The 27,920-nt window shown below is 46.1% G+C and overlaps 1 protein-coding gene across 2 annotated transcripts in view; it reads left to right on the top strand.

Annotated features, from left to right (window-relative positions):
* Window positions 1–1,078: 1,078 nt before the first annotated feature.
* TMEM150B (transmembrane protein 150B) overlaps window positions 1,079–27,920 on the top strand; it is a 28,455-nt gene continuing 1,613 nt past the window's right edge. Inside the window, exons 1-6 of one of the 2 annotated variants that reach the window (XM_033961345.1) lie at window positions 1,079–1,371; window positions 5,121–5,196; window positions 14,674–14,733; window positions 18,855–18,922; window positions 24,614–24,741; window positions 26,121–26,298. In XM_033961345.1, coding sequence (XP_033817236.1) covers window positions 1,302–1,371; window positions 5,121–5,196; window positions 14,674–14,733; window positions 18,855–18,922; window positions 24,614–24,741; window positions 26,121–26,298 — 580 coding nt within the window. In that variant the 5' untranslated portion in view covers window positions 1,079–1,301. The remainder of the gene's footprint in view (window positions 1,372–5,120; window positions 5,197–14,673; window positions 14,734–18,854; window positions 18,923–24,613; window positions 24,742–26,120; window positions 26,299–27,920) is intronic. The other variant, XM_033961346.1, reaches the window with a different exon arrangement.

The following is a 27,920-nucleotide window of genomic DNA, read 5'->3' on the forward strand; positions in this document are numbered from 1 at the left end:
GATGTCCACCTCTAACCCTTCAAACAACTTTAACCCCTCCCCCCCCCCCCCCCGAAACCCATTTTGGCTGCTCGGGTCATGCTCCTGTAAAGTGTGTGTGTGTTTGGGGGGGTCTGTACACTGCTCCTTGTGACCCTGGGCAAATCACTTAATCCCCCATTGTCCCTCATCGGGACAGATAGGGAAAAATGCTTGAGTGCCTGAAAATAAATCACTTAGGCCAGGGGTAGGGAACTCGACTGGAATACGGCTCTGGAGGACCGGAGTTCTCTACCCCTGACTTAGGCTATAAGTAGTATACAGAGGTTGGCAGTATAGCAGGGATCTCAAAGTCCCTCCTTGAGGGCCAATCCAGTCGGGTTTTCAGGATTTCTCTAATGAATATGCATTGAAAGCAGTGCATGCACATAGATCTCATGCATATTCATTGGGGAAATCCTGAAAACCCGACTGGAATACGGCTCTGGAGGACCGGAGTGCCCTACCCCTGACTTAGGCTATAAGTAGTATACAGAGGTTGACAGTATAGCAGGGATCTCAAAGTCCCTCCTTGAGGGCCAATCCAGTCGGGTTTTCAGGATTTCTCTAATGAATATGCATTGAAAGCAGTGCATGCACATAGATCTCATGCATATTCATTGAGGAAATCCTGAAAACCCAACTGGAATACGGCTCTGGAGGACCGGAGTGCCCTACCCCTGACTTAGGCTATAAGTAGTATACAGAGGTTGACAGTATAGCAGGGATCTCAAAGTCCCTCCTTGAGGGCCAATCCAGTCGGGTTTTCAGGATTTCTCTAATGAATATGCATTGAAAGCAGTGCATGCACATAGATCTCATGCATATTCATTGGGGAAATCCTGAAAACCCGACTGGAATACGGCTCTGGAGGACCGGAGTGCCCTACCCCTGACTTAGGCTATAAGTAGTATACAGAGGTTGGCAGTATAGCAGGGATCTCAAAGTCCCTCCTTGAGGGCCAATCCAGTCGGGTTTTCTGGATTTCTCTAATGAATATGCATTGAAAGCAGTGCATGCACATAGATCTCATGCATATTCATTGGGGAAATCCTGAAAACCCGACTGGATTGCGGTCCTCCAGGAGGAACTTTGAGATCCCTGCAGTATAGGATAAGCTTCCATATCTGGAGGGGGGGGGGTTGAAAATCAAACTCTCTTGGATCTCTTCTTTCTGACCTTTGCCCGGGTGCTTAAGAGACAGTAGCGGATTCAAACAGACGAGACTTTACAGCCCGCAGGGCAGAGTTTCTCACGGGGCGGAGAGAAGGGGGCGGAGCTTCATGCTCCCAGCACTAGGGCGAGGAGCCGTTGAGGCAGCGCTAGAGTCCGCAGGGGGAGAAGAGCTGACGGGTAAGTGGGGACGGGGCGACGGCTGTGGGATCAGCCTCCGTAGCCTTGCCGAGAATCCAAGCCCTGGGACCCTGCTTTGGAAGGCAGCCGACATGGGCAGATCTCAGGGCCACACTGGTTCCCCAGCCCTCCCGGGTCCCAAGAGGCTGCTTTGCCCTTGTGGCGGGAAGGGAAGGCGCTGCGATCGCGTTCTCTCCCCTCCCTTCCACCCAAAGCCGCCCGTGGCAATCTGATGGCTTCAGGGATGGAGAAAACTCTAGGCTGGCATAAGAGGGAAACCCAAAAGTACGAAAAAAAAAAAAAAAAAAAAAAAACCCAAAGTGGAACCGGTGCTTGCAGAATTCCTGGAACTGATTATGGCTTCTGGAGGAGTTTCTGTTCTGGAAAGAGTCTGGTATGAATCAAGCCAACATAACTGGCTGACCCAGGAACAGAGGCTGGCATGATCCTGCCTGGAGACCACCGATTTTGTAACTGTTCCCCTGGGATCACAGAAGCAAATCTATCTAATAAGTGTCCAAAAAGTTGCTAGACTGCTTAGGAAAGGTAGTGGGAAGATGGTGAGGGACAGTTACCATTCCGGGGAGGCTCAGAGGGGTTAATGAATAGGAGGATACAGAGAGAGAGGATGCACAGAGGAAGGTAGAGAGATGGACGTGAGGGAGCAGAGAGAGGTAAGAGGGAATAGAGACACAGAGAGATCAAAGTAGGTATGGAGAAAGAGGGGAGAGAGGAGAGGTGGATGGTACAGAGAGAGAGACACTGCACTTTAGATCACGAGCGAGCTCTCTTGAGGATGGAAGTGAACTTGGCAGGGTGTAGCGGGTAAGAATCCTACTAGCAAACTGGTATCCTGGAAGGTGTGCCATCTGGGACAAGGAAAGAAACTAGCAGTTTGTTAACTGGAAATATATCTTTTTAGGGGGGGGGGGGTGGAGGGTGAGTATAGGCAGGATGAGAGGATTCTGCCTCCACCAGCATGGTGATTCAGGACCCTGGAGCAGACACTCTGCTGGAGGTCCAGGTGTTTTGAGATATTCTGACACCCCTGATAATGTGGATGAGGATGGAGCTAGTGAATCTTGAAGAATGGTCCAGAATTTGGCAGCTAAAATTTAAGGATCTTTTCCAGATAAGCCCCGCCAAAAAGTTAACCCCCGCCACCCAAAAAAGATTATAAAAAAGAGGCACGATCTGTATAAAGTAAAGTAGGGGGGTTCCCCCCCACGCCCCCCCCCCCCCCGTCGGAGCCCTTAAAAAAATGGTCGACAGTTTATCCTATTTTTTATAATGTTAAGTTTCATAGCCTCTTTTTTATAATCTTTTTTTGGGTGCTCTGACGGGGGTGGGTGGGGGGGAACCCCCCCACTTTACTTTATACACGTCGCGCCGCGTTGTGGGGGTGTTGTGCTGAGAACTTCACTGGTTAAGGTTGCGTGCGCTGGCAAAAGGTGGCGGGGCTTATCTGGAAAAGATCCAAATTTAATACTAAGAAATGTAGAGTCATACACGTGGGTTGCAAAAATCCGAGGGAGTGGTAAAGTTTAGTGGGTGAAGAACTTATGTGCACGACGGAAGAACAGGACTTGGGTGTGATTGTATGTGATGATCTTAAGGTGGCCAAACAGGTTGAAAAGGTGACGGCGAAAGCTAGAAGGATGCATAGGTTGCATAGGGAGAGGTATGGCTAGTAGGAAAAAGGAGGTATTGATGCCTCTTTATGGTTTCAGGTCAAAAGCGCGCCGGGACAAAGGCGTGCACCGCAGAAAACTACTGTTTTTAGGGCTCTGACGGGGGGGGAACCCCCCCACTTTACTTAATAGAGATCGCGCCGCGTTGTGGGGGCATTGTGGGGGGTTGTAACCCCCCACATTTTACTGAAAACTTCACTTTTTCCCTGTTTTTAGGGAAAAAGTTAAGTTTACAGTAAAATGTGGAGGGTTACAACCCCCCAAACCCCCCACAACGCCGGCGTGATCTCTATTAAGTAAACTGGGGGAGCTCCCCAACAAAACCTCCTGTCGGAGCCCCTAAAAACTGTAATTTTTTTCGGGGCGCGCCTCCGTCTTGCGCTCAGTTGTCGGTGCGCGCCTTTGTCTTTCGCGGGGTTGTCTATGAACCCCTCTGTATAAGACTTTGGTGAGACCTCATTTAGAATATTGTGTACAATTCTGGAGGCCGCACCTTCAAAAAAGATATAAAAGGGATGGAGTCGGTCCAGAGGAAGGCTACTAAAATGGTGTGTGGTCTTCGTGATAAGGCGTATGGGGACCCACAATCTGTATACTTTGCAGGAAAGGTGGGGAGCTTTGTAACTGCTAACACTTCTTCTGAAGCGATCCCCCTTCCTAATGTTCTTACCATTCCTCATTTACCGTCCTTTTTTATTAATTTTACTTCGATGTATTTTAAACAACCTCTCCCTCCCTTACTTTCTTTCCATTTCATGTATGTTAAATTTTAATTTGTCCAATACTCTTTTTAAATAATATTTGATAAAATTATTGGTTTTATTTACTTATTTTAATTGTTTTCTATAATTTTTTTATAATGTACACCGTCTAGACATGTATTTTTATAGACGGTATATCAAAAATAAAGAAACTTGAAACTTGATGATAGAGACGCTTTAAATACCTCAGGGGTTGATCCTTTTTCTGGAATGAGGGGACATAAGCTGAAGGGAAAAAGGGGAGAGACTCACAAGTGACTTATGGAAAAGGGTGGTGAATTCATGGAATGGCTTCCCAATGGAGGGGGTGCAGATGAAATTTGTATTTGAATTCAAGAAAGCTTGGGACAAGTATGTTGGATCAGTGGGGGGGGGGCGAGGGGGGCAGTCTGCCCTGGGTGCCATGTTGATGGGGCAGTGCCAGCACCCCTCCTTCTCTCTGCCCCATCTTCTTCCCATTTCCCCCCTTCCTTTCCCCCCTACCCCTAGTTGAAGTTGTTGCTCGCAGTGGTCAACGACATGCTCTTCGCGGCCCCATCGGCTCTCCCGCTGACATCACTTCTGGGTGCCGCACATAGGAAGTGACCTCAGAGGGAAAGCCGACGGGGTCACGAGGAGAACGTTGTTGACTGCCGCGAGCAACAACTTCAGCTAGAGGTACGGGGGAAGGGAAGGGGTGCGCCCTGGCAGGTGGGATCAGGGGAGGAGCAGGGGGCAGAGATAGGGGGGAGGCAAGGTGCCCCTGCACCGGGCGCTTGTCACCCTCGCTACGCCACTGCGTTGGATCTCTAAGGGAGAGGAAGGGAAAGTGGACTCTGTTTTGTTTTTTAATGAAGATCTCTTACAGTCTTTCCAAGCACTGAAGGGAAAGGGGGAGGTTCATTCACAGCCACTCTGCTAAAACCAGCCTGAGCTCAATGCTTTCCTACTTGGATGGCTTAACTGGCACAGATGTACAAAACCAGTTCTATCTAGGACTGGAGGGCTTAGGGAATGGAGGCAGAGCCTGCGCTTGGGGGATGGGCACAGCTCATGTGTCTGCTATTTTTTTTGTTGCATCATTGATTTCCCTCCACTCGCATCCTGGAATTCCCCCTGGCTTTTGGTGTTTTCTCAGCAGCAGTTCAGCTGGGATTAGGGAAACCCAAAACAAAGGACTTCCCTCAGCCAGTTCTGGCCAGGTGGCAAGGATGGGTTTGGCGGGGACCCCCTACCTCCTAAGCTTCTCTTCTGTATATGGCGGACGCGGTAATTGCTGGTGAGGTCTCACTCCTTCCCTGGCTTTAATCCACTACAGATCTGCAGAAAATGTGGGCCTGGGCTCTGCTTCCCATCCTGCTGACCGTCTGGACCACAGTTGGTCTCTGGATAGTGTGAGTATCATAGGTGTGAACATTTCAGAATGACTGGGGGAGTTTCAAGTTTATTAAAAATTTGATTAATCGCTTATTCAAAATTCTAAGCAATGCACAAAAATTAAAATTACAAATTTCAGGGGGACAGAATAAACAATTTGGACTAACCAGACAGAACATACCAAACAAAAGGGAAAACAGAGGGGAAAGAAATACAATTGTTGATAGTAAATAAGACAAATAAGGAAAAAACAACAGGGAGGGTAAAAGTGGAAGACTTGAAATAAGTCAGAAAATAAAATTCATTAAAAGATCCTATAAGAAACTATACGACAGCCTTCTAGCGACACAGGCAGCGAAAATTGACTCCACCATCACCAAACTAATGATCAACACAACAGACATCAAAGTGTTTCGAAAAGAAATCAAAACATTTCTATTCAAAAAACACGTCCCTACTAACTAATCTCCTCCCCTTTCGCACAAGCTCTCCCTCTCGTGAATAACACTTTAGTCAACTCCTAGAACCTTACCTTCCAAAAATATTCTGATTCCTAAATAAGCATCTACCTCATTATCCAACAAACTTCTTACGTCATTGTTAGGTAATTTCTCTTCTGTAACCCGTATATACTAATATTCTCTACTGTATCCTGTTATCACTTGATTCTTTGCTATGTAATTCTTTTGGAAAAATCCAGATATCTTATAATTGAATCCTCTACCACACCATGTAAAGTACATGAATCACTGTTATGTAATTCTCTAGGTAATCATTGTTACGTAATTCTCTTGGTAATATCCAGATCTCTTCTAATTTGTAATCCGCCTAGAACCGCAAGGCACAGGCGGAATAGAAATCACTAATGTAATGTAATCTAGCTTACTAACAGCACAATCGAAAGGACCTCTCCCTGGACCCAGTAAAAGCACTTGCTCTTGATTGGGGGCTGCTCTGGTGGGGTAAAGGGCCTGAGAAAACCATAACACTCGTAACACGAGTGTTCGCTCCAGCCCCCCCCCCCATCAACCCCTTGCCATCTCCTTGCAGCAGTCAGCGTCAGCCTCCCAAATGTGCTTCACCTCTCTAGACAAGCTGGCTCACCTCCCAGCTGTCTTTAAAGTCACCTAATACATCCCTGGAATTTTTTTTTGAAATTTTTAAATTTAATTTAATTTAAATTTTTTAATTAATTAATTTAATAATTTTTTTCTTTATTGCATTTTAACACTATGGGCTCCTTTTACAAAGGTGTGCTAGCGTTTTTAGTGCACACACCAGATTAGCGCGCTACCCAAAAAACTACCGCCTGCTCAAGAGGAGGGGCGGTAGTGGGTAGCGTGCCTTTGTAAAAGGAGCCCTATATGATACACAAAAACCAATAAGCAATAACATTTAAATCATTACAAAAGGCAATTACAAACTAAACAAAATATTTTTCATTGCTCAATTGTTAGTCCACAATTGTTGGGGAGATAACTTTAAAAAGTTGGTTTAATGTAATTGTATCATTAGATACCGCTCCTTTAAATATGTATTTGCAGAACCGGCTCACTTGATTGCTTTTCTCTCTCTGAAGCGTCTTGAGTGTGAAATACTATCTGTATCCAAGTTAAAATGAGCTCTGCGTCAGCACAGATTAAGTGAATTTTCTTTGTAAAGTTATTCCTCAAATTTAATTACTCTTTTCGTTAATCTTGGATCTAAATTGAGGACTAGTGTGTGATTAAGACGAGAAGTGTTTTCTTTTTACCTTTGTTTTCTTGAAGTTAAACTAATTTTATGGTTTCTTGATCATACTTTCTGATAATAATGTAAAAATCTTATAAATAAATAAATTAAAAAAAAAAAATTGGTTTAATCAGATAAGAACATAAGAATTTGCCTCCGCTGGGTCAGACCAGAGGTCCATCCTGCCCAGTGGTCCGCTCCCGCGACGGCCCTTCAGGCCTATCACCTGTGAGAAAACTAGGAAAACTAGATAGCACACCTGATGACAAACCTAGTATTAAACTCACGAGCCTTCCTTCTGTAATTTAGCAGGGGTGCTTGCAGTAACCTTATCTTTACCCATAATAAACCTTGAAAGCTATGAAGACTCCCCCTCCTCCCCCCCTCCCCACTAGGTCTCTCTCTCGTTATTGCTTTCCTTCCAACCCTACCTTCTATTTTACCGCTACTTCTGCTAATTCTCAGTTAAAGAGTTCCCCACGCCCCCCTCTTCATTGTCTGTAATTTTGTTAAAATTTTGTAAATCCGTGTGTCACCGCGGATCGTAATTAATGGATGTGAACCGCCTAGAACTTCTTTGGGTATGGCGGTATACAAGAATAAAATTATTATTATTATTATTATTATTTTATCAAGGCGTGGTAGGGTTTAACACGCGTTAAACCGCCTGCCGCACTAGCCGCTAACGCCTCCATTGAGGCGTATTTTGGCTTGCTGCGGGGGTTAGCGCGTGATGAAATGTCCGACGCGCTAACCCCCGTAACGCACCTTGATAAAAGGAGCCCAAAGAAAATGTGCTTTGCTCCCTGAAACTTAACACAACATTTACAAGGATATCTAAGTGCAAAAGTACCCCCCAGTTTTAGAACCTGAGACCTCAAAAGAAGAAATTGCTTCCTCTTTTTTTGGATATCTCTGGAAACATCCAGATACATTCTGACTTTCTGATCCAAGGTACTTAAGGGGATAGACTTAGTAGATAAGGACAGGTTGTTCACCCTCTCCAAGGTAGGGAGAACGAGAGGGCACTCTCTAAAGTTGAAAGGGGATAGATTCCGGACGAACGTAAGGAAGTTCTTCTTCACCCAGAGAGTGGTGGAAAACTGGAACGCTCTTCCAGAATCTGTCAAGGGGGAAAACACCCTCCAGGGATTCAAGACATGGTTGGACAGGATCCTGCTTAACAAGAAGTGCGCTGGTAGGGCTAGTCTCAGTTAGGGCACTGGTCTTTGACCTGGGGGCTGCCACGTGTGCGGACTGCTGGCCATGATAGACCACTGGTCTGACCCAGCAGCGGCAATTCTTATGTTTTTATGTTATATTTAAAGAAAATTTTCTAAAGCCAGTCTGTGTCTGAGTCCAGTGCTAACTGAACAAAGAGTGTAGCAACTGCTCTGTCTCTGAACTTTCCAAGATATTTGTTAAGTCCAACATGTCCAGCACTGGAGCCTGTTGGTCTTCAGGTGTTTCCCTCCTCCCCTCATGGAGATAGTAGATTTTTGAAACTGAAGGGTAAGCATTTTGAGGAATCTTCAGAGAAATTTTGGAAGGAAAACTGACCAAACTTGCTGTGGACCTTTGGCTATAAGTTACTAAATTATTTCACAAGGGGGAAACATCCCTGAGACATTTTTGTAAGAGTTATCATCTAGCTATGATTTTTTTTCCTTCCTCCCCTCCCCCCCCAAAAAAAAATTAAACAAAGTAATAGGAAATAAACTGGTGGAGCTACTGGCTTCATTTTCAGCCTTTGCACGAAAATCTTCATACAGATGTTTGTGATTCTGTTTTGTAAAAAGGTTAAAGGGTCATGGATTTATTTGATTATGCCTAAGTGGCTAACATGCATTATCCTCCCTGATTCTACGTAGGCTTACCAGATTTTTTTGTTTAAAAAAGAAAAAAAAAACCAAGACGCATGGCTCTGCCCCCATTCTGGTACAATCCCTTATACTGAGTCAACTAGATTATTGTAACATCGCCTACTTGGCACTCCCCCAGAAGTATACGCGGCGATTGCAACTAGTTCAAAATGCAGCGATCAGACTACTCTGTGGACTGAAAAAGTTTGATCACGTGACACTTTCCTATCGACTTTTACACTGGCTGCCGATGGAGGCACGTGTGAAATTCAAGTTTGGTTGTTTCTGCTTTAAGGTACTTTACGGCCTAGCCCCTAAATACATAACAGACCTTTTCTCTTTCACAACCAACAGACACAAACGAAGCTCACATCTGAACTTTGTCTCTTCACCGGTCAGAGGTTGTAAATTTAAAAGTTATCACCAACATCTTCTCGCACATCAAGCAGCACTATGGGCTAAAGACCTCTAATAATTGCTTGTGCCCACTACCTATGGGGAATTCAGGAAACGCCTAAAAACACATCTGTTCCTGAAATACTTAGGAAACCAACCTATACAATCTCAATCCTCAACAAATGATCGCTAGAACTATCAATAATTAAGTCTGTACTTTGTTTATTCCATTTAATCTGTAACATTTCTAATAATTGTAAACCGCATAGAACTTCACGGTCCTGCGGTATATAAACTGTTATTATTATTATTATTCCACCCCCAGCCCACCCCAGTCTGCCCCGGGCTCCACCCCATTCCGAACTGCAACCTCAGCCCCACACAAACCTCGTCTCTTCAGAGCCAAGTCTGGGGGGTCTCTGTGCATGCGCCGATGTGATGTCTTGGCGGAGCCACTGTCCGCGCTCTTCAACCTCTCCCTCAGTACAGGCAGCGTCCCGTTGGACTGGAGGACGGCTAACATCTTTCCACTCCACAAGAAAGGCTCAAAGATGGAGACAGCAAACTACAGACCAGTGAGTCTAACATCGATAGTGAGCAAACTAATGGAAACTCTAATCAAACACCAATTGGATAAGATCCTGGATGAGGAGAATCTACGGGATCCCCGTCAACATGGATTTACTAAAGGGAGATCGTGCCAATCCAACCTGATCAGCTTCTTTGATTGGGTGACGGGGAAGCTGGATATTGGGGAGTCCCTGGACATCGTGTACCTGGACTTTAGCAAAGCATTCGATAGCGTACCACACCGCAGGTTGCTGAGCAAGATGAGTTCTATAGGATTAGGTGACACATTGACGCAATGGGTTGGGAACTGGCTTGGAGGTAGGCTTCAAAGGGTGGTGGTGAACGGCACCCCCTCCGAAATGACGGAGGTGATCAGTGGAGTGCCACAAAGCTCAGCCTTGGGCCCAATCCTATTCAACATCTTTATAAGGGACTTGGCAGAAGGGCTTTGAGGTAAAATAACATTATTCGCCGATGACGCCAAACTAAGTAATGTAGTGGGCAAATGCACAACAGACGAAGATTCAATGCCCGACAACATGATGCACGACCTACTCCTACTGGAGCGCTGGTCTAGGACATGGCAACTCAACTTCAATGCCAAAAAATGCAAAGTTATGCACCTGGGCAGCCAGAATCCATGCAAGTCTTATACCCTTAATGGCGAGATCCTAGCAAAAACGGTAGCAGAACGAGACTTGGGGGTAATCGTCAGTGAGGACATGAAGTCTGCCAATCAAGTGGAGCAGGCTTCGTCCAAGGCAAGACAAATCATGGGCTGCATACGAAGGGGTTTCGTCAGTCGTAAGGCGGAAGTCATTATGCCATTGTATAGATCCATGGTGAGGCCCCACCTGGAGTACTGTGTGCAATTCTGGAGGCCGCATTATCGCAAGGATGTGCTGAGACTGGAGTCGGTGCAAAGAATGGCCACCCGGATGGTCTCGGGACTCAAGGATCTACCATACGAAAAACGGCTTGACAAATTACAGCTATACTCGCTCGAGGAGCGCAGAGAGAGGGGGGACATGATCGAGACGTTCAAGTATCTTACGGGCCGCATCGAGGCGGAGGAAGATATCTTCTTTTTCAAGGGTCCCACGACAACAAGAGGGCATCCGTGGAAAATCAGGGGCGGGAAACTGCGAGGTGACACTAGGAAATTATTTTTCACGGAAAGGGTGGTTGATTGCTGGAATAGTCTTCCACTACAGGTGATTGAGGCCAGCAGCGTGCCTGATTTTAAGGCCAAATGGGATCGGCACATGGGATCTATTCACAGGGCAAAGGTAGGGGAGGGACATTAGGGTGGGCAGACTGGGTGGGCCGTGGCCCTTATCTGCCGTCTATTTCTATGTTTCTATGATGTGACCCGATGATGTCACATGCTGCAACATCGCCATGTTGCATCCACCCGTGCGCGGAGGCCCTCCAATTGCAGTCCCGAAGAGATGAGGTTTTCAAAACTCGGACAAACTGCCGGGTTTTGAAAACCTGTCCGGACACTCGAACAGTCCTCTAAATCCTGGTAACCCTAATTCTACATACGGTACCTAGATTTGCATTCCAAAATTTGAACGTGCTTCTGAGGTACATGTGAAGATTAATTGGCTAATGAGCCAACTAATAATAATTGGGTGTTAGAAACAGAAATATGATGGCAGGTAAAGTCCAAATGACCCATCTAGTCTGCCCATCTGCAGTAACCTCCTCCTCTCCCTATTGGCTAAGGCTCTTAACATTTGCATCTCCTCTTCCTATAGGCTAAGGCTCTGTGCATCTGCATTGTGAGGTCATAGAGTTGCCCATCCACAGTAACCATTATCCCTTTCTCTCTCTGAGAGTTCCCACGTGCCTATCCCAGGCTTTCTTGAATTCAGACACAGTCTCTGTCTCCACCACCTCTTCGGGGAGACTGTTCCACCCTTTCTGTAAAAAAGTATTTCCTTAGATTACTCCGGAGCCTATCGCCTCTTATCTTCATCCTATGCCCTCTCGTTGCAGAGTGTTGACAAGTAACTACTGACACAAGACTGGCGCCCATTATGAGGGTTCTTCAAAATATTTCCGCGCTTTTGTATTTTCACGCTCAACCAAAAACATTCTTTTTCTGATGGCATTAAGAAGTTAGTGGGACACTGGGAAAAATGTATCGCAAAACTGGGTAATTATGTGGAAAAGTGACGTAATTGGCTTTGAATAGTGTTTAATAAAAATAAGTGCAGAAACTTTTTGAAAATCCCTCATATATTCTAAAAGGCTTGGCATCTAACTCCACTAGTGTGTAGCTCATAAGGGGGTGTGGCCACGGGCATTCCAAAAAGCTTTGTGTGTGCTCATGCATTTACACCAGGTTACATGTGATTTTAGAAAGATTGTGTGTCTATTATAGATTTCCACCCTGCAGTGGCATAGCCAGGGTAGGAAGTGCCCAGGGCAATGTCACCCCCCCCCCTCGCACCCTCCTTTAAGCCCTTGCTCCTTCCTCACCCCCCGCCCCCCACACCAAACTCATGCCCCCCTCACTCACGTACCTCTTTAAATCTTCGCCAGCACAAGCAGCTTCTCCGGCCTGCTGTTCGCTCCAGTGTTGGCTTTCTCTCTGAAGTCACTTCTTGTCCCCATGACCTGAAAGTGATTTCAGAGGGGAGCCAAGCCGGTGTGAGCAGCGGGTCGGAGCAGCTATCGCTGGTGAAGATTTAAAGAGGTACGAAGGGGCGGGGAAGGGGTTGTAAGGGGCAGAGAGATGCTAGCAGCCCCAACAAGACGGCACCTGGGGCAGTCTGCCCCCTGCCCCCTAATTTTTTGTACCTGGGGCAATGCAGAGTTAAGTGACTTGCCCAGGGTTACAAGGAGCTGAAATGGGAATTGAATCCAGTTTCCCTGGCTCTCGGCAACATGTGGCTGTTTTGGGCCTGAAACTGAAGCTGTAGGGTGTAAGTTTCCTTAAAAATCCCTGGCACAGAGCTGGGCTCAAGGTGAGGCCACAGACAGGATGCATGTGTTACACCAGAAGGGACAAATTCTGCTGAGCAAACTCCTCAAAACCCCAAGAGGAAGAGAGGGTGAAGTGCTGGGTCACAGGCAAAAGTGAGGTTTCCAGGAATGCAGAAAAGAAACTGTCAATCCTGGCTGGGTGAACCATAAAACATCCGGTGGAATGAGAGATCTCAAGGACCAGAGGTGATGAGTGGAGGACATAAGAACATAAGAGCTGCCGTACTGGGACAGACCAGTACCAGTCTGTCAAGCCCAGTATCCTGTTTCCAACAGTGGCCAACCCAGGGAAAAAGTGAAGTTTACAGTATAATGAGGGGGGTTACAACCCCCCAAACCACCCACAATGCCACCGCGATCTGTATTAAGTAAAGTGGGGGGGCTCCCCAACAAAACCCCCCGTCGGAGCCCCTAAAAACTGTCATTTTCTTCGGCGCGCGCCTCTGTCTTGCGCTCAGTTGTCGGCGCGCGCCTTTGTCTTCCGCGGTTTTGTCTATGAACCGTTCAGAGCTGAAGATCATCTCCAACCACTCTGACAGGCCCTTGGCACAGCTCTTACATGGCTGTTGATAGGTGAGCTGTGTCTTTGGGGGTGGGAGTCAATATTACCCATTGCTAGCTTTGCCAGCACAGATGACAGCTTCTATAGCTCCTTGGCACTATGCCCCTTGCTCAGTGTAGTGGCGCGTCCTTGCAGGGAGTGGATTCAGCATATAGGTGAGCACACTTTGTTCCTGGGACCAGAAAGACTGGTGGTCACAGCACCTAGGGGTGGGGGGTCAGGGTGGTAGCTTGGAGAAGTGGGAGGTGAGCATTTGGGTTCATAGATAACCCCGTGAAAGACAAAGGCGCGCGCCGACAACTGAGCGCAAGACGGAGTGCGCGCCGAAGAAAATGACAGTTTATAGGGGCTCCGACGGGGGTTTTTGTTGGGGAGCCCCCCAGTTTACTTAATAGAGATCGCGCCGGCGTTGTGGGGGGTTTGGGGGGTTGTAACCCCCCACATTTTACTGTAAACTTAACTTTTTCCCTAAAAACAGGGAAAAAGTGAAGTTTTCAGTAAAATGTGGGGGGTTACAACCCCCCAAACCCCCACCATGCGGCGCGATCTCTATTAAGTAAATCCCCCCCACCCCCCACCCCGTCGGAGCCCTAAAAACAGTAATTTTCTGCAGCGCGCACCTTTGTCCTGACACCGAGCAATTGTCTGCACGCGCCTTTGTCCTGGCGCGCTTTTGACCTGACACCGAGAAGATTCATAGACAACCCCGCGAAAGCTGACACCAAGAATTTGTCTGGCTCTTCCAGCTCTGTGTGACCACCCTCCACCTCACACACCAAGTGAAGTCATTTTAACTTCTAAAAATATGATAAAAAATTCATACACTGAATCCTTGGTCCCACGCTTGGCTGAAATAAATGTCAAGCTCTCCTTTCCTCTCGAGAGCATCACATCAGCTCTGCCATGAATACTGGCGTTCTGGGATAGCTTAAGGGGGCTGCCCTAGCCCTGACCCCCCCTCCCACCCCTGTTGCCATTTCCTTTAATGCAGCCCTGCATAAAGTCTCTCAGTGGTGGGTCATACCCTGGTTATGGCTCCCCCACCCCCCAATTCATATGGAAATGCTACTTATTGTTACCTTTAATTTAATTTGACCCTGTACGAGCCCACTCTAGACTGTGGTTTTATGAACACTTTCCGTAGTCCCCCCTTTTTAATTTAATAGTAAGGATTCTGCACCCCCCCCCCCTTTACAAAATGAAAATTCTTATACAGGACAAAAGAAATAATACAAAATGAGAATTTTCAAGCTGCACACTCCCCATTCAATAATGATTTTAGTTGATAAGTTGATATCTCACCTTTCTATGTTCCATGCCGGCAGCTTGAAATCTGCTTGCTTTCTGCCTTATCCCACGTTCTCTTTTTCTCATAGATATGCCATGGCAGTGGCTAATGGCTCCGTTAATGTCATGGTTGACTTCCCTTACATCAGGTAAGCCTCATACGGACAAGATCTTCTCTGCCAGAGTTTCCAGCCAGCCTCATCTTTATATTCTTTTGCTCCAAAGCAGTGTCAGCCTTACCTGTCCTTCTCCCAATCTGCCTCTGCTTTATAAATTATGAGTATGTCTTGCCTGGCTTCAGAGTAAATATCCCCCCCTCCCTCACTATCACTGATTAAAGGTTAAAGGTGAAATCACTTCCAATGCATGCCAAGGCTTAACTGGACCACTCTCAAATAGGGGAGGAGATAGATTTGAACCTGGATTTACCATATTGTCCCACTAGCATTTTGCGCTGTTCCCTCTAAGCTGAGCAGGAGTCCTCCACCCACAGTCTCACCAATAGAGGGTGCTGTTTTACTGTCACATTTTTCAGTTGTGAGGGACAGGCAAGTTCTGCAGGACTCCAGGGAACATACCTGTCCTTAGCGACTGAAAATATTCCACCCCCTAGTGGTAGCAATGCAGCTGGAGGACACCTGCTCAGCTTAGAGGGAACACGGAATTGCTCATAGGAATTCTGTGAGTGTCGGAGTTGTTACCGCGGCAGCCGGCGCTAGAGCGGCTTTGTAAAGGAGGGGGTATGTTTGCCATACTATGTCTACCATGCTACGATCTCTCATGCCGTATCTGCCACACGGTGTTTGCCGCTCCATGTCTTCCATGCTGTTTCGTCATACACCATTTTTGCCAAGCCGTGTACTATGTTAGCCTTGCTTTGTAATACTAGGTTTGCTGTGCTATGCTTTTGCCGAGCTATGCTTGCCATGCCATGTCTCACCATTGTTTCGTCATATTATGTTACCATGCTTTGTTAACTATCCCCCTTTTTTACTAAAGCATAGCGCGGGTTTTAGCGCCAGCAGAATTCCTATGAGTGTCAGAGCAGTTGCCGCCACTGCCAGCGCTAAAACCCGCGCTATGCATTCGGAAACGAGGGGGTATGTTTTGCCATCTCTTGTCAGATATTTGCCATGCTATCTTGTACCATACTATGTCTGCGAGTGTGGCACAGGGGTTAGAGCTACAGCCTCAGCCCTCTGAGGTTGTGGGTTCAAAACCATGCTGCTCCTTGTGATCCTGGGCAGGTCACTTGGTTCCCCAGATATATTAGATCAGTGGTCTCCAACTCAAACCCTTTGCAGGGCCACATTTTGGATTTGTAGGTACTTGGAGGGCCTCGGGAAAAAGAGTTAATGTCTTATTATAGAAATGACAATTTTGCATGAGGTAAAACTCTTTATAGTTTTTAAATCTTTCCTTTTGGCTAACTCTTAATAATAATATTGTCATTTATAGCTAAAGAGACATATGATCAAGAAACTGTTTTATTTTACTTTTGTGATTATGATAAACATACCGAGGGCCTCAAAATAGGACCTGACGGGCCGCATGTGGCCCCTGCACAAGTTTAAGACCACTGTATTAGATAGATTGTGAGCCCACTGGGACAGACAAGGAAAAATACTGGAATACCTCTAGGAGAACAGGGTTCATAGACAACGGCGCGAAAGACAAAGGCGCGCGCCGACAACTGAGCGCAAGACGGAGGCGCGCAACGAAGAAAATTACAGTTTTTAGGGGCTCCGACTTTACTGAATAGACATCGCGCCGGCGTTATGGGGGGTTTGGGGGGTTGTAACCCTCCACATTTTACTGTAAACTTAACTTTTTCCCTAAAAACAGGGAAAAAGTTAAGTTTTCAGTAAAATGTGGGGGGTTACAACCAGTGTTCCCTCTAAGCGGGCGGGTGTTGTGAGCAAACTTTTTTCACTGTGAGCTAAAAATATCGGGCGCCAGCAAGTTATGAGCCAAATAAATATGTTGCTTTCTACCACAGAACTTCCTTACGTTTGTATGGAATCTATCCCCTTTCAACTTTAGAGAGTGCCCTCTCGTTCTCCCTGCCTTAGCTACTAAGTCTATTCCCTTCAGTACCTTGAATGTTTCTATCATGTCCCCTCTCAATCTCCTCTGCTCAAGGGAGAAGAGGCCCAGTTTCTCTAATCTTTCGCTGTACGGCAACTCCTCCAGCCCCTTAACCATTTTAGTTGCTCTTCTCTGGATCCTTTCGAGTAGTACCGTGTCCTTCTTAAAGTACCAGTGCTGGACGCAGTACTCCAGGTGAGGGCGTACCATGGCCCGGTACAGCAGCATGATAACCTTCTCTGTCTCTTCAGTCCAGCATCTGCCCCTTCCATTCACTGTCTGTCTTTCCCTGCCATCTCTCCTCCTGCCCCCCCCCCACCCCCCAATTTGGTCTAGCATCCATCATCTTCCTTCTGTTCCCCTCATGGTCTGGCATCTCTATCCTTCCCTCCCCCCTGTGGTTTTTAGCATATCTCTCTTCTCATTTCCTCCACTCAGATCTGATCATTCTCTGCTCTCTCTTCCCTTTTCTTCTCTGGTCTTCCTTCTCTATTTTCTGCCTCCATCTAAATTAAATTCTTTCTTACTATTTAGTCCCGTTTCCCTCTTTTCACTGTGTCTACACACAGCTTGTCACCCCTTTCCCTCACCCCTCCATTATCTTACTATTTTCTTCCCCCTTTATTTATCTCCTCCTTCCATCCAGTATGTGTTCTTTCCCCACTTCCATTCAGCATCTGCTCTCCCTTCTCAACTGACATCCATCTGCCTTCTGCTCTCTCTCCCTTCTTCTCACTTCCATCATCTGTCCCCTTCTCTCTCTCTCTCATCTCCTCCATTCCATCATCTGCCCCTTCTCTCTCTCTCTCTCTCTCCCCCCCCCCCAACTTCCATCATCTGCCCCCCTTCCCCTCACCTTTGTGGGTCACTTTCTTTCCCCTGAGGGTGGCTCATGTCACAGGGGAAGCTTTGGCCGAGCAGAACCGCTTGATTGACAGTGGAACTTACTTGATTGATGTCGATGCTGGGGCTCGTTGCCGTTTGAAGGAAAAAAAAAAGGTGGAAAAAAGGAACCTGTAAAGGCGAGAGGAAGGGAAACCTCCAGGACAGCTGCTTTTTGCCCTCCTTCAGCGGCCCAAGAGTTCAGACCAGCAGCGGCAGCTCTGTATGCTTTTAACTTCGGCACAGAGCTGCCCCTAATCAATAGTTTAGCGCGGTTTCATGAGGCAGCCTCGGGGCCTTTGATAGCCGGCCCGCTTCGATGATACGATGTGGGCCGGCCTAGCAAAGGCCCCGAGGCTGCCTTATGAAACCGCGCTAAACTATTGATTAGGGGCAGCTCTGTGCCGAAGTTAAAAGCATACACAGCTGCCGCTGCTGGTCTGGAGGTGCGGAGACAAGGCAGGAGGCAAACGCGGTGGAAGGCAGGAGTCCCGGCGAAGGCAGGAGTCCCGGCACAGCGACTGCAACAGGAAGTTGCAAGTCAGCTGACGCCGGCCTTTCGTTGCGGCGGGGACCGAATCCTTCGCGGACCGGCAAGATTTTGTTTGCGGACCGGCGGTTGAAGAACTGTGCTCTACACTGTGTGCGCTGCGACGAGAAACTTGTGCGCTGCGAGGTAATATTTTGTGCGCGTGCGCACGTCAACGCAGCTTAGCGGGAACACTGGTTACAACCCCCCACACACCCCACAATGCCCCCACAACGCGGCGCGATGTCTATTAAGTAAAGTGGGGTGGTTTCCCCCCCCCCCACGCCCCCCCGTCGGAGCCCTAAAAACAGTAATTTTGAGAGGCGCGTGCCTCGCACTACACTCAATTGTCTGGACGCGCCTTTGTCCCGCGCGCTTTTGACCTGACACCGGAGAACAGTATAGAAAATTAAATAAATCTCTCCCACTCACTCTAAAGTGCAGAACACAGTTGCATCATCATAATCCAGATAGCTGAGAGATCTTACACTGCAGGATTACACTCACTTCCCCTTCTCTTCACTGGCTGTTCTTTTGTAAAATCTTTAAAATGTTCAGAGACTTCAGAAATGCCCATTTGTCCCTCTCAGGAACTGTCCAGTTGTCATGGTGCTGAACAGTGGTTTGTGATTTCATGGATCCTCAAAGCTCATTCTTCTTCCTAACATCTGTCTTTTACCTGGGAGCCATAGTGCATAGTTTCCAGTGCATCTGTTTTTGTACCAGTCATGGTAACACTAATTGCAGATCCCTGATCTTTCTCTTTTCTAGCACCTGTGGAACCTATTCACCTCAGAGCTGTATATTTGCCCAGGTTCTTAATATCGGGGCCGTTCTCGGTAAGTAGAACACTATAGACCAGGGGTGCCCACACTTTTTGGGCTTGCGAACTACTTTTAAAATGACCAAGTCAAAATGATCTACCAATAATAAAATTTTTAAAAAAACCCACAAAGCACACTGTACACATAGATCGACCTATTGGGCACCCCTGCTATAGACTTTGAGATAAGATGGTGGTAGGACACTTATATAAGCTTGATCTATTCTATTGCTTATCTGGGTGAGGGGTAGCCATGACCTGGAGCCATTACAGGGAAGTGCCCTTTTGACCTTCAATAGCTCAAGTTTTTAAGAACACCTAATTTGATAAAATTGGGTATCCAACTTCACACAGTTTATAGAATAAGATCATTTGGGCATGCAACCTAATTTAATAATTGGCTATTAAATTATTGGCTTAAATTTATGTTAATTGGACCAAGTAGCAATTACGCATGGAACTGCTCTTAGTCCTGATTCTAGAAGTCATGCACGGAATTTTTATCATGTACAACTTCTAGGGGTGTGTGGCCATGGGAGGGGTCATGGGTGGGTCATAGGCATACACAGAAACATAGAAATTTGATGGCGGATATAGGCCACATGGTCTATCCACTATCTCCTTCTCTCCCTATTGGCTAAGGCTCTTAACACTTGCATTGTGATGTCATAGAGTTATAGAAACATTGTATTTACTACTGATAGGGAACAATACAATTCTATAATTGTGATAATATACTAAATAACTAGTTATATATCACAATATAATGAATTTATATAATCATTTATATCAAATAATTTCTTTATTTCTTATTTTCTTTAAATAGTATTCAGACCCACAACCTTAAGTGTTCAAATTTATAAAACAAAACACAGGCTGCCATCAGACCATCATAGCACCATTTATGTCTGTACCACCTTATATCATTATAAATAAACTTATTAATAAAGACTTAAAGAACTTATCTTTTCTGGTGGTAAATTTGTATTCAAAGGTCATGTGACAGGCAGCTCAGCGTTATAAAGTGCTTATGCATAATTTTAAAAGACTCCTGGAAGCCATGAAACACAAGTCTTCCTTCGACTCGAGTTTCCGAATGTGCGTGCATCCTCAGGGATTATCTTGATTCAGCTTTGTCTGTTAGTTGCCTGCGTGGTAGGAACATTGGGTTGGTCCCTCCCTGGTGGCTGAATCAAGATAATCCCTTCCTGAGGAAGCACACACATCGCGAAACTCGAGTCGAAGGGAAGACTTGTATTTCATGGCTTCCAGGAGTCTTTTAAAATTATGCATAAGCACTTTATAACGCTGAGCTGCCTGTCACGTAACCTTCGAATGGAAATTTACCACCAGAAAAGATAAGTTCTTTAAGTCTTTATTAATAAGTTTATTTATAATGATATAAGGTGGTACAGACATAAATGGTGCTATGATGGTCTGATGGCAGCCTGTGTTTTGTTTTATACACTTAACCACTTAAGGTTGTGGATCTGAGCACTATTTAAAGAAAAAAAGAAATTATCCTATATAATAAAAGCCTACCATGCGCATGCGCACTCCTATTTGCATGCTTCCATGATCCGCAGGTCTGTGGCCGCAGGAGTGCGCACGCGCGAGTCCCCAGCCTTACTTCCCAGCACCTACCACTCACCGGCAGGACTAGATGTCAGCGCTGGACTCCCTGCTCTCCGTGTCGGCTCCTCTCACCAGCCGCACCAGCGTCGGAGAAGGCTTCCGATGCTGGCGGGATCGAGAGGAGCCGCGGTGACACCTCGCGGGAAGGGAAGCCCAAAACACTCCAGCCGCGAAGGGATGCCCTGGTCCCAACTCCAAACCAGCTGATTCCAGCAGCGTGTGCAGCACTCTACATACGCTGCTTCGGGGCCTCTTACTGCCCTGATTTGCTCTGCTGCGTCTCTGATGATGTCATCAGGGACGTGCCAGAGTACATCAGGGCAGTAAAAGGCCTCAAAGCAGCGTGTGTAGAGTGCTGCACACGCTGCTGGAATCGTCAGGTTTGTCGGACCACAGGAAGGGAAGGGTGGGGGTGGCAAGGGACTAAGGGAGCAGGCAAGACTGAGGGAAGGGAAAGGGGGGTGAAGGAAACGCTGCTGCTGCACAGGGAAGTGGGGTGGGGTGGGAGGGAATGCTGCTGCTGCTGTGGCTGCTCCACAGGGAAGGGGGGATCTAAATGCTACTTTACAGGGAAGTAGTGGAGGGGGAGGAAATGCTGCTGCACAGGGACATGGAGGGGGAGGGAATGCAGCTGTGGCTGCTGCACACGGAAGTGGGGGGGGAGAGACAGATAGATAGAAAGAAAGCCAGACAGCGAGAGGAAGGGAGACAGAAAGAAAAGAAGAAAGGCACAGGGGCAGAGAGAGAGACACAGAAAGACAGACAGACAAAGGGGGGCAGGGAGAGAGACAGACAGAAAGAAAGACAGCGGGAGAGAGAGAGAGACACAGAAAGAAAGACAGACAGACATATATTCTAGCACCCATTAATGTAACGGACTAAAATACTAGTTTGATATAAATGATTATATAAATTCATTATATTGTGATATATAACTAGTTATATAGAAACATTGTAACATGATGGCAGATAAAGGCCAAATGGCCCATCCGAAGCATCCACTATCTCCTCCTCTCCCTATTGGCTAAGGCTCTTAGCGCTTGCATTGAGATGTCATAAAGCATTATGGTTATAGAAACATATTAACATGATGATAGATAAAGGCCCAATGGCCCATCCAGAGCATCCACTATCTCCTCCTCTCCCTATTGGCTAAGGCTCTTAACATTTGCATCTCCCCTTCCTATAGGCTAAGGCTCTTTACACCTGCATTGTGAGGTCATAGAGCTTTATGGTTATAGAAACAGAGAAACATGATGGCAGATAAAAGCCAAATGGCCCATCCAGTCTGCCCATCCGCAGCATTCACTATCTCCTCCTCTCCCTATTGGCTACGGCTCTTAACATTTGCATCTCCTCTTCCTATAGGCTAAGGCTCTTTACACCTGCATTGTGAGGTCATAGAGCATTATGGTTATAGAAACATGATGGCAGATAAAAACCAAATGGCCCATCCAGTCTGCTCATCCTCAGCATCAACTATCTCTTCCTCCCCCTAAGAAATCCCACATGCTTTCTTGAATTCAGACACAGTCTTTGTCTCCATCACCTCTACCATGCATTTACCACCCTTTTTGTAAAAAAGTATTTCCTTAGATTACTCCTGAAACTTATCACCTCTTAACTTCATCCTGTGCCCTCATTCTGGAGCTTCCTTTCAAATTAAAGAGACTTGTCTCATGTAAGAACATAAGAATTGCCGCTGCTGGGTCAGACCAGCGGTCCATCGCACCCAGCAGTCCGCTCACGTGGCGGCCCCCAGGTCAAAGACCTGTGCCCTAACCGAGACCAACCCTACCTGCGTTCGTTCTGGTTCAGCAAGAACTTGTCCAACCTTGTCTTGAATCCCTGGAGGGTGTTTTCCCCTATAACAGCCTCTGGAAGAGCATTCCAGCTCTCCACCACTCTCTGGGTGAAGAAGAACTTCCTTACGTTTGTACGGAATCTATCCCCTTTTAACTTTAGAGAGTGCCCTCTCGTCTTCTCTGCCTTGGAGAGGGTGAACAATCTATCTTTATCTACTGAATCTAATCCCTTCATTATCTTGAATGTTTCGATCATGTCCCCTCTCAATCTCCTCTTTTCAAGGTAGAAGAGGCCCAGCTTCTCTAATCTCTCATTGTACGGCAGCTCCTCCAACCCCTTAACCATTTTAGTTGCTCTTCTCTGGACCCTTTCGAGTAGTGCCATGTCCTTCTTCATGTACGGCGACCAATGCTGGACGCAGTATTCCATGTGAGGGCGTACCATGGCCCAGTACAGCGGCATGATTACCTTCTCCGATCTATTCGTGATTCCCTTCTTAATCATTCCTAGCATTCTGTTTGCCCTTTTCGCCACCGCCGAACATTGTGCAGACGGCTTCATCGACTTGTCAATCAGTACTCCCAAATCCCTTTCCTGGGGGGTCTCCCCAAGTACCGCCCCGGACATCCTGTATTCGTGCATGGGATTTTTGATACCAACATGCATTACTTTACACTTATCCACGTTGAACCTCATTTGCCATGTTGTTGCCTATTTCTCAAGCATGGTTATGTCGTGTTGCAGGTCTTCACAGTCCCCCTGCGTCTTCACTACTCTGAATAACTTCGTATCGTCCGCAAATTTAATCACCTCACTCATCGTACCTATTTCCAGATCATTTATGAATATGTTGAAGAGCACGGGTCCAAGCACCGAGCCCTGCGGCATCCCACTGGTGACGTTCTTCCAGTCAGAGTATTGTCCATTTACCCCCACTCTCTGTTTCCTATCTGTTAGCCAGTTTCTAATCCACGTGAGTAGTTCACCCTCTATTCCATGGTTCTCAATTTTCCGAAGAAGTCGTTCATGCGGAACCTTGTCGAATGCCTTCTGAAAATCCAGATATATAATGTCGACTGGGTCACCCTTGTCTATCTGCCTGTTGACTCCCTCGAAGAAGTGCAGCAGGTTCGTCAAGCAAGATCGTCCTTTGCTGAAGCCGTGCTGACTGGTCCTCATCAGATTGTGTCCGTCTAGGTGATCAATGATGCGGTCTTTTATCAGCGCCTCTACCATCTTTCCCGGTACCGGTATTTATATCACGTAGGTATTTAAACATCTCTATCATATCTCTCCTCTCTTGCCTTTCCTCCAAAGTATACATATTAAGATCTTTAATTCCATCTCCATACACCTTATGATAAAGACCACCGACCATTTTAGTAGCCTTTCTCTGGACTGACTCCATCCTGTTTACATCTTTTTGAAGGTGTGGTATCCAGAATTGTATCCAAACGATTCCAAAAAATGTCACTCACCAGCAGTGTGCTACCTCTCAAAGATCCAACATTGAAATTCGAAAACAGATGGAGAAAAAGCCTCAAAAACGTTTTAAATATGCAGCAATCATTGATGATTCAGCAGTGAATTTCAGCTATGAATTTTTGAATTTCAATGTTGGATCTTAGAGAGGTTGCCCCCTGCTGGTGAGTGACATTTTTTGAAATCGTTTGGGTTTTACTGTCACTACTCTTTTTGATCCAGAATTGTATACGATGTTCTAAATGAGGTCACACCAGAGTTTTGCAGGAGAGCCAGTAAGGTTGTACAGCTCTTTTCTTCATAGCTGCAGTGTAGCATTTGCTCTCCGCGGCTCCTGAGGCCTTTTTCCTCTTTCAAAAAAATGTTTACATTTGACAGGGAGTAGAAGAATACTTTGTATTTCTTATTGATTGTACACCACTCTGACAGATGCTGAAGGGTGGTATGTTAAGCATTTTATTAAACTATCAATTTGTGTGTACATCTGTCCTGGGCACCCAAAATTAGGCACTCAGCTTTTGGTGACCTCTATACAGTAGAATCCAGAGTAAGCCACTCCTTCTTCATAATTGGAAGTTAGTTCACAACTTACATCCTCCAGTTGTTGTGTAGACCAAACCTCTTGGGTTTGGTAGATGTTATCTACCATAACTAGTGGTCAGTCAGTGGCATATGTCATGTACCACATCTTGAGAAGCTCTTGGTCACCTGCATTTAGGGCCTCTGAAAGCACAGTGAGGGTGAGTTGATGTATCACATGCAACTTAAGAACCTTCTTCCCTAGGGCTCTGGATCAGCTTCATCCGTTTTCAACAGATCCGAGACTATGGGTGCCACTGTCGCCTGAACACCATCAGCCTGATCCTAGGAGTGGTCATGATGCTAGGGATCTCCTTAGTTGGCAACTTCCAGGTAAGAACCATGACATTGCTAGAGCAGTAACCCCCTTCCTCCACTGTGGCCTAGCTTGGGGTGCCTGCACACCTCCCTCCCTGCCCCACATCCCATCAGCACAGATAAAGCAAGCAATCCCATGAATACACAGGGGACAATTATCAAACCAATTTAACTGGCCAGAAACAGCTCTTGGTTGGCTAAGTCGCTTGTTTGGGGCTATATATTCAGTGGCACTTAACTAGAGAGCTCTCCTGAATGTGTCCAGTTACACCTGGATTCTGTAACTGGTGCTGATATTGGCGCCGCCTTAAAAGTGGCCGCCGATTGCATTCCAATCACACATTGGCGCCGGTTTCAGAATCACATCTATAGGAAAGTTAAGCACCGGAAATGTAGGCTAAGGTTTTCAAGGCCTACTTTCCTGGCGCCTATCTTTGCGTGATTCATGCCTATGTCGGTGCTTTAGGGCGCTTAATGCCACTTAAGTTTCAAGTTTTATTAACGTTTGATGAATCGTTTATACAAATTTTCTAAGCGATGTACAATTTAAAAGCGTTGGACAGCCTAAAGCGCCAGTGTAGGCGCAATTCCAGTGCCTTTTATTTAGGCATCGGTAGGCGCTTCAACCTTGCTGTTTTTGACATTTCTAACATTGTTCTTCAATTAACTTAGGAGCCGATAGGGAATTTCCCCTTTAATGTTCAAAGCAGAATTGGCTATTTTGGGAGGTGTTCTGGGGGGGGTGAAGTCAGCACGTGGCCGGTTAAGTGTTGACATTCAGCACGTAAACCAGCCAAGGTCACCACCTAAATAGGACAATATCCTGTCTTTATGCGTTAACCCATAGCCAACAAATCAGCTATGGTTTCACTAGCACCATATATCCAGAAACTCAGTGCCAGAGCCCAGATATGGGCCTGCACTTAATTTCTGTCGATAATGACGGCAACGGTCAGCCAAACGCTGATTGTCACCAGCTGCATATCAGAGCCAGGTATTTTAAATAATAATAAAAATGAAATAACAATCACTGCAGTTTGTCAAACCTGAACGAGGCAATCAGCCATTTTTTTTATTCCTTAATCAGATCTTGATAAAGTCTGATCTTTTTAAATATATCATTCTGCAGCCTTTCCACAACCCATTCCATTTCCTAGGGCCCACGATCCCCTGGGCAGCCATGTTAAGAACAATGCCCCAGTGATCTCATACAATCGCAGCTGTCTGATTGGTTCCAGCAGTGTGAGAAATGCCTTATGTGACATCATAATGCTTAGATTTCCGACAAAAACTAGGGAAATTAAAACCAGTTCCAACGTTTTGTACCTATGAGAGTCTCATAGTAAAATAAGGCTAACTTTGTTCTGGTACCAACATGTTCCTCCTCCTTCCAGAAAACCAACCAGACTGAGACACACTTGGTGGGGTCCATCCTGGCTTTCTATGTGGGCATGGCATACTTCTGGCTTCAGACGGCCCTCACATACCAAGTGAAGCCACGGCACGGTGGCAAGTGGGTCGGGCCACTGCGTTTCTGCCTCTGCCTGCTCTGCACAGCTCTCATCATCATGAGTATCCTTTCCATCCCCTATCCTCCATCCAGTCTTACATCTTCTTTTGCTGAGGGTTGGGGAAGGAGGGGGGGATTGGGGAGGGTCTTAAGGGTGCCTTGTTCAGGAGGGAAGAAAGGTTTCTATCTCTCTGATTCTATAAAGGTCGTCCAAATTTGGGTGCACTGAGCCGTTAATAATTCAGGCGTTGGCATTGTCACTAATTTGGACTTACACATGCATCCACCTATGGTCTCCTCTGTAACGCTGTAAGCTTATAATGTATCGTGTGCAACCCAACAAGGGTGTAGCCATGGAAGGGGCATAGGTGGGTTACGGCATTCCAAAACTTTTAGAATTCCTGGTTGTGCCTCCGACAAGCGCACCAGGATTTTCATTAGCTGTACGTTTTGGGTGCAGGAATCTGCACTAAGCGCTATTCTATAGAGCAGTGTCTCTCACACCTTTTTAGCTCTGGCAGACTAAACGGAGCAAATGTTTTTCATGGCACATTATAATTTAAATTATAAAATTGCAAAACCAACAAAAACTTAAATTCTGAGTTTTTTATTTAAAGTTCTTTAAGCTATGTATGGGTAATTGTAACAATGGTGAAATTAAAGTAGATAGAATAGAAATGCTAATCAATGCGATGGATGTGCTTGTTTTTGAGTGCAAATTAACTTAATGTGGCTCGATAATCAACAAGCAAACACGCATTTCATCATCCACCATCTGCAGTCGTTCTCTTTTTTTCTGATTTAATTTCTGTCAAAGCTGGAAATCCAAGTTCGCAAAGATAAGAAGGTCCAAACAATAATTTGTTGCTCAATTTGGGATAACTACTGCATAAAAAAAAAAAAACTAAAATTACTTGCCGTTAAATTTTCAAGGACCAATCACATCAAAGAACGATGCTTGTCTGGGCGGTTGTTTCCTTACACACAGACACTAATAGCATTGACAAGACTCATGCGTACATGACATACAAGTCATCTATTCTCGTGTAAGGGACTTTTTAAAAATGAAATAAAATTCTGGAATCTCTCGAGACATACCTGGAATCTCTTCGGGGCACACCACTGTGCGGTGGCACACAGTTTGAGAGACACTGCTGTAGAAAGTGCTTGGCATAGCGTGCCCTTTATAGAATGAATTACAAAACCTTGATATTCCCAGACATATATGTCATATATTGCCAATGTCTCTGTATCGACAATGTATAGATGTAATATATACTCAGAGACCCGGAGACCTCTCAAGGAAGCGCTCCCCAAACTAGGTCTCTCCGCCCAATCATCGCATGGGATGTGTTCTTTGCAAGAAAATTCAAAAAGCTCCACAATCTCAAAAAAAGTAAAAAGTGAACTTATCTTCCAAAAACTCCAGGGTCCCCAGTGCAGTTTCCCAGTATCTGTTCAACAGATGTTTGTTAAAGGATATTTTCCCCATATTTGTGTTTTGGCCTAAATCTGAGTGTCATTCAGTGGAGTAGTAAGGGGAGGGGACGGACTGCCCCTAGAAACATTTTGGTGGGGACACTGGCACCTCTCCGCCTCCCCCCCCCCCATGCCACACTTGCACCCTCCCCCAATACCTCTTTAATATCTTGCTAACATGAGCAACTACTCTGGCCTGCTGCTC

The sequence above is a fragment of the Geotrypetes seraphini genome, chromosome 10, assembly GCF_902459505.1.
Source record: "Geotrypetes seraphini chromosome 10, aGeoSer1.1, whole genome shotgun sequence".
Classification (NCBI taxonomy): domain Eukaryota; kingdom Metazoa; phylum Chordata; class Amphibia; order Gymnophiona; family Dermophiidae; genus Geotrypetes; species Geotrypetes seraphini.